This window comes from Nelumbo lutea, chromosome 5, assembly GCF_056320005.1.
Source record: "Nelumbo lutea isolate HS-2025 chromosome 5, American lotus-T2T, whole genome shotgun sequence".
Taxonomy (NCBI): Eukaryota; Viridiplantae; Streptophyta; class Magnoliopsida; order Proteales; family Nelumbonaceae; genus Nelumbo; species Nelumbo lutea.
In genome coordinates this window covers 50,435,654-50,447,466 of record NC_142688.1, presented here as the reverse complement: position 1 = coordinate 50,447,466, position 11,813 = coordinate 50,435,654, and the positions used below count along the sequence as shown (strand labels likewise).

General features: G+C 37.5%; 2 protein-coding genes and 1 pseudogene across 3 annotated transcripts; 1 reads left to right on the top strand and 2 right to left on the bottom strand.

The window, feature by feature from the left end:
• Positions 1 to 183: 183 nt before the first annotated feature.
• On the bottom strand, positions 184 to 627 carry LOC148852320 (uncharacterized). The gene has a single exon (XM_088945780.1). It carries the CDS (start codon positions 625 to 627, stop codon positions 184 to 186), a length of 444 nt encoding a protein of 147 aa, XP_088801906.1.
• Positions 628 to 3,138: 2,511 nt separating this feature from the next.
• LOC148852319 (uncharacterized) lies at positions 3,139 to 6,616 on the bottom strand. Its single transcript, XM_088945779.1, has 4 exons — positions 5,929 to 6,616; positions 5,320 to 5,847; positions 4,345 to 4,559; positions 3,139 to 3,789 (listed from the first exon to the last, which is right to left on the bottom strand). Exons 1-4 carry the CDS (start codon positions 6,614 to 6,616, stop codon positions 3,139 to 3,141), a joined length of 2,082 nt encoding a protein of 693 aa, XP_088801905.1.
• Positions 6,617 to 8,434: 1,818 nt separating this feature from the next.
• LOC148852318 (ornithine decarboxylase pseudogene) lies at positions 8,435 to 9,902 on the top strand (annotated as a pseudogene). Its single transcript, XR_016099853.1, has one exon. The product of XR_016099853.1 is annotated as an ornithine decarboxylase pseudogene (transcript).
• The last annotated feature ends 1,911 nt before the right edge of the window (positions 9,903 to 11,813 follow it).

Sequence of the window (11,813 nt, the reverse complement as noted above, 5' to 3'; positions counted from 1 at the left end):
AGTCATTCTGACTTTTAAAACTTGATATTACAGAAAGCCAAGAAGCGAGCCTATTAACCACCATCTTGAGCAGGTCATCAGGACCTATAGATCTGTTATGGGAAACACGACTGTTCCTTTCAGACCAGACAATAACCAGGACAGCAGCAGGGATTGTTTTCCAGACCAACTTCCCTTTCTTGCTCAAACCAGAAAGCTTCCAACTACACACAAAGCCTTAACAGACCGAGACATAACCCAACTGAGACCTGCTGAATTGATGAAGTGCTCCCATAACTTAGCAGCCAGAGGGCAATGAATACACAAATGGTCACAAGATTCAGGAACCAGACCACAAATGCTACGGCTCTGATTAGGAATATGAACCCCAAGCTTGCACAAATTGGATCTAGTCAAACATTTATCAAGGGCAAGAACCCAAACCAGAAAGTTTGTCTTAGAAGGACTGGTAGAAACCCAGATCTGCTTACTAGGGAACCCCAAATTAGCTCCTTGGCTCAGCTTCTCAGCCATAGATTTGACTGAGAATACCCCATCACCACTCCATTTCCACTTCCATTCATCATCCACTTCAACAGAAATTTGTTGATTCTGTAATAACTTTAGAAGTTCTAGCAGTTGCACCATTTCCCAATCATAGAGATTCCTTCTAGAAGTTCAGGCATTTCATCTGTTTTCAGACAGTCCTTTAGGGGCTTTAGTTTTCTCCTATCATATTTGTTTCTTAATGCCAAAAACTATAACCAAAAGAGTGTTTTCAGTGTTGTGGTTCAATAGATCACTGAAAATGTTTATTCAAAATAACTTTAATTATTATTTTGTCACGTGTAAAAGCTACCATGCATACTGAAACTTGAATTAAGATAAAACTATGATATTGCATCAGGGTTTCATGAGCTCGGGCCTGGGCCCTTTCTGCTACTAAGTGGTAATGTCCATCCCAAACCCGGTCTAAACCCAGCCTGTGAAAAAGTCTAATAATCAATGAAACATTCATTCAAATTGAACATGATTCAAAAGAATTTGGTCAGACCTGTGAACATGTCTGAACCCAGCCTGTGAACAAGTCTAATCTGCTTGAGGTGAGAGTTCAGCATTTGGAGGGATCAAATGACAATAAGTGCAGTGAATGTGGGTGTTATTAATAGAATTGAAATAATTCAGTGATGTCATTGTCAATCCATATGGTTTTACTCCCATCTTACCCACAGTCCATGGTCTAGAGCTCTATAATTGCATTTGGATAGGGCTCTTTGCAATAAATCTCAATTAAATATAAAAAATTTAATAACTAAATCATATTTTAAATATTATTTAAAAACAAATAAATAGATTAAATGCCGAAATTATATAATAACTTTAAGAAATTTAACAAAATTACAAAAGTAATTATAACAGACACCAGTAGGCTAGCTGGAATTTATTATATTTTTTTCCAATTTATTTCCTATACCTCATTTATCACATGGTTCATTGTATTCGGCAGCTAGCTGGAATTTATTATATTTATTGACTCGGTCCTTAAGCTGTTTGTGGATCTAATTTTTCCAACTCATCAATTCATGGTTCTGACAAAATAATTGACTCCACGGCAGCCCATGATCCAAGCTCTCTACACATTTAATATCATTGTTGATTGAATTTTGTAGCTACACTCATTGGCAATGGCCCGATGATGGGTTGGAAAAATTACATATTTAATATCATTGTTCATTTAATTCCTCCTTTCGTGAGCTATCAATGTCATTCCAGAAGCCTTATTCAAATTTCCTCTCACCATTGTTATAGCCTTACAGGCTTAATTGTAATTATTAATCATAACTCACCATTGGTATTAAGTGGGTTAAAATGATGATATATCATTATCATATTTCATATAAACCTTATCCCAACTCTAATATGGGGTTGTCTACATGGACTTTTGTATGGTGCCATATCGTTGTTAAATTAATTATGCTTAAATTATTTTTTATTACTTCAACTTATTTTCTTTTTAGTCTGTCTCTAATCTTTTTTATCACCTTCAATCTGTGATGATTCATCATTTCTTTTTACTGATGTTGTTAATGGTTTTTTATGCATTATCCTTTAGACTATGTTTGGTTTGAAGGAAAGGTTAGGGAAAGGAAGGGAAACTCATACAAGGTTTGCAAAAGTTTTCCTATCTTTCCTTTCCTTTCCCTACTTTTTCCTTCAAACCAAACAAAGCCTCAAGGTTTCCTAAAACCTACTATTTTGTCAAAGACTGTTGGTTTCATTAAAACCCACTCAAAGGAACAGGAATAAAATAAAAGTATCAAAGGAACAGAAATTATGAACAAACTTGGATTAAAACCAAGCCAAATAAGAAAGGTTGAAGATGAGAAGAAACTTCATTCTCGCTCATTGAATATTTCTACTGTACAAACCCTTATATACAAAAAACCGTTGTAACTAACCTGCCAGCTCATGCAACAACACATGCAGGGAATAATTCTAGAATATGGACAGCTCATTAACTCGAAGCTAACTCTCTAACTAACTATGAGCTATGCTAGGCTAAGATAAGGTACATCATATACAATATAAATATCATAACAACCCCTCCTCAAGTCTTGGTGAAAATCAACCAAGCCCAACTTGGATAGCAAATAAGAAAATTGTGGACTGGAGAGGCCTTTAGTAAAGATGTCAGCCACTTGGTGAAACATGTTGAAGACTAATAAAACCCTTCTTGAAGTTATCTCGGACTAAGTGATAGTCGATATCGAGATGTTTGGTGTGTTCGTGGAAGACAAGGTTTGCTGCAATATGCATGGCAGCTTGGTTATCACACCAGAGAGTGATTGGCAGCTTTAGAGAAATAAAAAAATCAGCAAGAATGTATGAAATCCAAAGCAATTCGCAGACAGTGGAGGCCAAGCTGCGATACTTTGCCTCTGCTGATGATCGAGATACCGTGATTTGCTTCTTTGTTTTCCACGATATTAAGGTAGAACCTAGATAGATGCAGTATCCAGTAAGTGATCTTCTGCTTTGGGGACAAGAAGCCCAGTCTAAATCTGAATATGCTTCCACAACAAGAGAGTTATTTGCTAGATAAAAAAGACCTATTGATGGACATCCCTTTAAGTATCGAAGAAGATGAATGGCAGCATCTCAATGAGGTTGACAAGGAGAATTAACGTGCTGACTGAGTTGATGTATAGAAAAGGTAATGTCTGGCCTACTGAGGCTTAAATAAAGTAGTCGACCAACTAGTCTTCGATACTTGTCAGGTTCAGCAAGTGGTGTCCCTTTATCAGAAAATAATTTTTGGCCTTTAGGAAATGGAGTGGAAGTTGGCTTTACCCCAAGTAATCCTGCGTCAATTATGATATCCAAAATATATTTTCGTTGATAGGTGTAAGTGCCAGTATTTCCTCTTGCAATTTCAAGTCCAAGGAAATACTTGGCATGCCCCAAGTCTTTGATGGTAAAAGTAGCATCCAGGAAACTTTTAACATCAAGAATTTTATCTTCACATGTTCCAGTAATAAGGACATCATCCACATAAACAATGAGTGCCAAGAAATAAGAACCAGTAGATAGAATAAACAAATAGTGATCAAAGGTTGATTGAACAAAACCATACCATTTCAAATGAACACAAAACTCTGAATTCCATTGTCTTGATGCCTGTTTTAACCCGTATAGAGATCTTTTAAGCTTGCAAACCTTCCCATTTGCAGCTTTAAAATATCCTTGAGGAGGCACCATATACACTTCTTCATCAAGATGTCCATGTAGGAATGCGTTGTTAATATCCAACTAATGAATAGGCCAATTCTTTGTTGTAGCAATAGCAGGAAAAATTCTAATAGTAACCAGTTTAGCCATTGGTAAAAAACTGTCAAAATAGTCAATCCCTTCCACATGATCATATCCCTTTGCAACTAACCTAGTTTTAAACCTCTCAAAACTTCCATCAGCATTCAATTTAGTTTTGTAAACCCATTTGGATCCTATAACCTTCTTTCCTGCTGGTAGTTCTATTATTTCCCAAGTTTGATTTTGCTCAAGAGCTTGCAATTTCCTATTCATTGCCTTAACCCAATATGCATTTATACTAGCTTTTCTATATGATCTTGGCTCTTGGATGCTAGACACATTAGCTAAAAAGGATAAATATGCACTGTTGAAACAAGAAGATTTAATAAAAGAGAAAGTTGGAGGTGAATATTGGGCATGGTCATGTGATATCTGAGACCTTTGAAACTGATAAAAAAATTTGGATGTAGCCAATTTGCTAGCAGTAGCCATATTTTTTATGAAGTCATTGAGCCAAATTGGTTTCTATTTAGGCCTAGTGCTACGCCTAGGAACCAAGTTTGATTTGGTAGGGCTTTGATCAGGTGCAATAGGAGAAGGTGGAATTGGATCAATATCATTTTGTTCTGAAATTTCAGGAGTGAGATCTTTTAGTTGAATTTCTGGTTTTGTGGGTTGATCAAGCTGAGGAGTATTAAGTATATCATTTGCTTCTGTCACAATTGGAAGGGGTAATGCATCAGTGTGATTCAACATCATATGCTTGAAATCTCAAAAATCATGAAAGACAATGTCTCTAGTAACATAGACTTGCTAAAAGGGAATATAGATTCATGAAAGACAATGTCCCTAGTAACCTCCTTGTTTCAAATTTATCCTTATGAGGAGAAGTATTTGCTACATAACACAAACATCCAAACACTCTTAAGTGTTTGTAATTTGGTTTCTTGTTATGTAAAATCTCAAAAGTTGTTTTCCATCCTAAAATAAAACTAGGAAGTCTATTTATGATGTGTGTAGCCATTAAAATTGAATGGCCCAAAATTTCTTGAGCAAATTTGATTGAAACATCAAAGAGCATGTCACTTGAAGTAAATGTTTGTGCTTTCTTTCTACTATTCCATTATGTTGGGGTGTATATGCACAACTCTTTCGATGCAAAATCCCATTATCAAGTAAAACCTTTTGAAATTCTTTGTTGACAAATTCTGTGTCATTGTCTGTCCTTACAGACTTTATTCTTTTCTCAAATTGAGTGGTAACCATAGTATGAAAATTAATAAAAACAATGAGTGTGCATTTTATTTGGCAGTAAATAGGTCCATGTTGTGCTGCTGAAATCATCTACAATTGTTAGCACATAGTGTGCACCAGACAAGGAAGGCTATCTGTAAGGTCCCCATAAATCCAAGTGTATTAACTCAAAAGGTGTTGATGTGTGAATACTGTTAAGAATAAAAGGAAGTCTATGTTGTTTTGATTTGTAGCAAATATCACACACAGGTAAAGGATGATTCAGGGTTTTCTTACATTGATCTAGATGTTTTAAAGCAACAACTGATGCATGCCTAAGCCTTTTGTGCCAGAGAGATAAAGGTAAGCAAGATGATGTATTAGCAAATAAAGAACCAGAATTGTCAAATACATCATGTTTAGGAATCTTAGTTTCAGTCTGTAAAGCAAAAATTGCCTTTGGTTTACAATGATCTTCAAAATGATCAAAACAAAACTTGTCTAGAATATATAGGTTTCCTACTAGCTTGCCTACAGCCAAGATCTTCTCAACCCATTGGTCCTGTAATATACACTGGTTAGGCTTAAAAATGAATTTGATATTTGATGATTTAGCAAGCTTGTTAACAGAAAGCAAGTTGAACTTGAAGGTTGGAATATGTAAAACTTCTATTAAGTTCAATTTGGAATTCAAAGGCACATTTCCAATATGTTTAACAAATTGAATGGTTCCATCTGGTAAGTAAACATGTATGATTTGTTTTACTAGTTTGGGGTTTTCAATCAATTTGATATCAGTGCACATGTGGTTTGATGCACCTGTGTCTATAATCCAGGTTCCAGATTTTAATAGTAAGTTAGCATTAAAAGCAGAAGCCAAGGCAAATTAATAAGAAAATGTGTTACCTGCAAAATCATTGAGATGAGAAAAATTGACATGTACTCCACTTTCTACTGTCATTTTGCCATTCAATAATTTCATCAGTTCTTGTTGTACCAGATTAGCAATAGAACTCTGTTTGTCTGATTTTTTGTCCTCACTGTCATCCTCAGTATCCAGTGGAGTATCCACCATGTTTGCCACATTTCTACCTGACCCTTTCCCTCCTTTCAAATCCTTATACCAATCCGGGTAGCCATGTAATTTAAAACAAGTTTCCTTAACATGACTATTCATGTTACAGTGACTGCAATGCTTATTGGCCTTGTCTACTCTTTTACAGTTCCCTCTCCCCCTGTCCTCTTCTTTCTTAACGGATTCCATCACTTCTTTCTTGTAGAATTGAGTTTTAGCCAACAAAGCATTTGATTCAATATTGTCATTGTAAGAACCATGAACTTCCCTTTGCTTTTCAACACGTAAGACCATTGAATAAGCTTTGTTAATAGAAGGAAGTGGATCCATAACTAAAATCTGATTTCTGATATTATCATAGGTATCGTTTAAACCCATTAAGAATTGCATCAGTTTATTAAAACCATTAATATCAGAAATAGATCTTGCAGCTCCACAGGTGCATATAGGAAAGGGCATAAGGCATGCTAATTCATCCCACAGCTTATGTAACATAGTATAATATTTCACGATAGACATAGTACCTTGAGAGATTGTGCTGATTTCCCTTTGAATCTGATAGAGTAATGGCCCATTTGATTCTCCAAATCTCTCTTCGATTGCTTCCCAAAGTTTCTTTGTTGTTGTGGTGTATAAGAAGGCTTCAACAATTTCTTTAGAGATGGAATTAAGTATCCATGAAGTCACAATGCAGTTCACTCTGTTCCATTAAGCTAATTCTGGTGCTCCTTCTTCAGGTTTAACACATTCCCCTGTTACAAAACCCAGTTTAAGCTTTGCACCCAAAGCTATCTTCATCAACCTGTTCCATGCAAGATAATTATTTCCATTTAACAAAGCAGTTACCAGGACCATTCCTGGATGATCCGAACTCTGCAACACAAGTGGATCTCCATTGTTGCCATATAAGAGCTCCTTTGTAGCTCCAGCATTAGTATTTGTGACCCGAGCCGCAGGAGTAAGAGTAATTTCTTGCTCCTCTTCCATCGTTCTTTACCACCAGTAAGTAAAAAATACTTGAATAAAAAAAATCAATATCAGATCGAGAGCTCTGATACCATGAACAAACTTGGATTAAAACCAAGCCAAATAAGAAATGTTGAAGATGAGAAGAAACTTCGTTCTCACTCATTGAATATTTTTGCTATACAATCCTTATATACAGAAAACTGTTGTAACTAACCTGCCAGCTCATGCAACAACACATGCAGGGTATAATTCTAGAATATGAACAACTTATTAACTCGAAACTAACTCTCTAATCAACTATGAGCTATGCTAGGCTAAGATAAGGTACATCATATACAATATACATATCATAACAAATTATCTTCACTATTATATGTTTTTCATAAAAAAAAAAGTCTTCATTATTCTTTGGTGATCAATAAAATGCAATTATGATTGACAAAATTTCACAGGAGAGGAAAAAAAACAACAGATTTTTCCAAAGTTTGGTGTTTAAAATCAGGAATGAAATTGGTCGGGAGTTGTTGAGAGGATAGTAGGCTAGCTGGAGAGACTCGAACTACAAGGGGAGCATTGGATTCTCTGGGAATTGCAGCACCCCTTGAAGAAAACAAGATTAGAGGAGGGGGTGTGGTAGGTGGAACACTGAATTTCATTCTTTGGTGTTTAAAAAGAAAAAAAAAAGGTTTATTCAAAATTTTGATTATTTTATTTTATTTTTATTTTTGTCGCAAAGAAATAGGACCCTTACCGTCACTATGGAAAGGTGGAATTGCTTCACTGGGTTAGTAGAAATAAGCATAGTAGAATTTGGTTAGTAAGAAATCTGAACTGTCCATCTTCTTTAGCTCTCTGTTTCCAAGCCAAAACCAAAATCAGATATATTCATTCTTCAACTGTGTCATTTAATGTGAAGCATTTTATCAAGTAATAATTACATGTATGCTTTGTATATACCTTGAGGTATAGGGTTAAAGCTGTTTAATGAAAATTCCATAAACCAAGACAACCTATTCACACTGTAATTTATAAGTAATATAGATATATAATCTTTTAATTTCGCGTAGGTGTTGAACATATGGAATCTCGAAGCATTTCCTGAATATATGAAATCTGAAGCAAAAGGGATACAAAACAAATTCAAAAGTTTTTTCTTGTTATTCTCCAACCTACTCTATTTGCATACTCGTAGATCATGGGTTTTTATTTTATTTTTTTCAAATAAAAAGGCTTCTGCGTCATTAATAAAACGTGTTGTTAGTATTCACTGCCTATATATTTGTAGAGTCTCAAGTAAAAGAGATACAAAACAAGTTCTTAACTTCTTAAGGTTTTTTTTTCTTATTCTTCTCTCACATATTCTGTTTTCACTCTTAGTCTCTGTGTTTTAATTTCATGAGCCACTTGCAGATCCATGCTACTGCATCGAATCGTAGGATCCTACAATCGATGTTAATTGCTCCTGGGGTCAAAGGTAAGCATGTGAGCAACATTGCAACCGATGGTCTAATGGATTTGATCCAATCTATAGTATCAAACAACCAAGATATGAAGGATCCGTTCTACGTGCTGGACCTTGGGTTGGTGGTCAGTCTCATGGACAAGTGGAGACAATGCCTCCCCATTGCCCATCCTTTCTATGCTGTTAAATGTAATCCCCATCCAGCATTGCTTGGTGCCCTCGCAGCACTGGGAGCACACTTTGACTGTGCAAGCCAGGAGGAGATTGAGGCTATCCTAGAGCTTGGGGTCTCGGCGGAGCGCATTGTCTATGCTAACCCGTGCAAGGCGGAGTCCCATATCAAGTATGCTGCTCAAGTCGGAGTTAATCTTACCACCTTTGACTCCCTGGATGAAATAGAAAAGATACAAAGGTGTCACCCAAAATGCTCGTTGTTGATTCGACTTAAGGTCCCAGAGGACAGTGGTGCGCTGCGTACTTTGGGAGCCAAGTATGGGGCATTGCCCCAAGAGGTGACGCCACTTCTTCAAGCTGCACATAAAGCTCGGCTAGATGTGGTCGGGGTCTCATTCCATGTAGGCAGCAAGGTTGCTAATCCACAAATCTACAATGATGCAGTAGCAGCTGCTAAGGAGGTGTTTGATACTGCCGTGAAGCTTGCCATGCCTAGAATGAGCATTCTCGATCTTGGTGGTGGCTTTACAGTTGGGCCAAAATTTGAAGAAATTGCTGTTATTATAGAAGAAGCCCTTAAGACTTACTTCTCCAATGAACCAAACTTGACTGTGATTGCTGAACCAGGGCGATTCTTTGCTGAGAAGCCGATCACCCTAGCAACCCGCATCATAGGGAAGCGTGTGAGAGGTAATCTGAAGGAATACTGGATCAATGATGGAATATATGGGTCTATGAATTGCTTGCTCACTGGTAATGCAATTCTGAGTGCACCAATTTTGATCACTTCGAATTGGGGCAACGGCAAATTAGCAGCATGTCGAGAGGACACATACCCATCGACCGTGTTTGGGCCAACGTGTGACTCAGGTGACACAATCTTTAAATGCCATCTTCTTCCAGAGCTACAACTGAACGATTGGCTTGTTTTTCCTAATATGGGTGCTTACACAACCAGCTCTGGATCCAACTTCAATGGATTTAAAATATCATCCATCTCCACCTTCCTTGCCTTCTCAGATCAGATCTAAGCATTACTTCTTGAACCCCCCCGCCCTACCTCTCTCTTCTCTATCTATGTAATCCAGCGTAGGGAAGAAGTTCCTGGACCAATGGAAGGACCATGCATGTCTTCTATTCTGAATGTAACTGCACCTTGTAATACTCACTTTGAGAAATAAAAATTGTGATTATGATGGTGCTGCGTTCTGTTATATGGTATGAATGCTAATGTTTTCGTTAGGATTGTAAGACATGACTGAAAAATAGAACAAGTTTTTGCGGGGATCATCTATAGACATAATGATCCAATACGCCAAAAACCCCATAAGTCTTGTGCATTTCTAGTTTATTTATTTCTTTACTATTCTTGATTTCTCTTTCATGTTGTCGATCCAATGTGTTTCGAACCAATACCACAGTTATTCCCCGAATAGACACTCTAACACTCAAGTCAATAAAACAAAGGGTGAACGGTCGGCTCGAGCGGATTAGAATAATGTTGGTTCCGAGCAAAAGAAGCAAGATAAAAGTCTGAGGATCCAAAAGTCCCTTACCTTGAGTGGAGGTTACCTATTTATAGCGGAAGATCTGTCTCCAATTCGGATGAGGCTTCTGGGATTGTCGGGATAAGGTTATCCAATGAGGTCTTCGAGATGAGTCCTCTTCCCCAGTGGACTTGTCTTCTTTGTCCATATAGGACTCCTTCTTGGTTGCTCTTATCTATTCCATGTGGTGTCAGCGTGGATTTAAAGATAAGATGGCCGTGGAAGCTGCCACATGGCATCCGTGGCCAGCTCAACTATAACCCAAACACCACTCCCCCAATTCCGAAGTTGATGAGTGAAGTATTCGTTCGCAATTTGATGTGGAAGAGCTCTAAGGTCCTCGGTTGAGAAACTTTGACTTTAATTGATTTTGATTTTCCAAGTTGAGCAACCCGGGGTGAAACTAATCTGCTAGGTGAACTAGTTGGTTCAATGCCCATGCCATTTCTGAGATGAGTTGGTAGGTGTATCGTTTCGTTTCCCCGAGGCTACACACGTGCGGAGAGTGGAGGTGTCATTTCGTCTTCTCGAGGTGTCAAAGGGCGGCGTTGATTCGATGCTAGTAGCCGCTTTGGGTTCACTCCTCGCTGTTTGACTCCCAGGGATCTAGCCTGAATCAGGGCATTGTACCATTGACCTTCTTTTACCTGACGCTCTATGCTATCAATTAGACCTTGCTTCCCTTTCCTTCACTAAAAACACTTTGCCATTCTTTTACATGTTATCTTAGAGCTTGTTTAGTAGGGCCTTAGCATTGATTCAGTTGCATTTAGGGAACCACTTGAATGTTAGTTTTGTGATTCATACAAATGTATTTTTAAATTTTTGGGTTTTTCACAGAACATGGTTTCACACTTTTTTGTGTGGAGCATACCTTGCAACATGAGAAGTGGCTACCTAGGCCTAACCCTAAGATTTGGGCTGAAGACTAGAGCCCTGATCAAGCCTGATCTTCCCAACCCGCATTTTAATTTGATGCATTCAGGTTGGGCTCGAGCCTAGGTTGGATTCGGGTTGGTTGATGAACCCACTCTAAAATTGTACATGTTCATATACATTTTATGCAAATATGTATGCATATATCTATGTATATATAAATATGTATGCAAATATGTATGTATATATGTAAATATGTATGTATATATATATATGTATGTATGTATGTATGTATGTATGTATGTATGTATATAATCTGGTTGGGTCTAGCTGGGTTCGAGCAACCTAGGGATAGGGCCTAGCCCAAAAAATAAAAATTGCCCAAATTCTTGGGCCCAATCATAGCCCGAGGACTGAAAATTCAAACCCAGTTCGTGTAAAATTTTGGGTTGGGTCAGTTTGGGCTTAGGTTGGATCATCCCAAGTTGGACCCCTACAACTCTGCCCTATTTGCAAGCATGTCTTGAACGGTTAGAATTATTAGCTTATGGAGCAGTATTCTGTGGACCTTCTCCTTACTTGAACCTAACACTTCTTTTAATCTATTCCGCACAATGTTACCTTGGACCATGGTTTTTGTTTAGACCCAGGGCCCATCTCCATTTTTCAACTCAAATGGTTGCCTCAA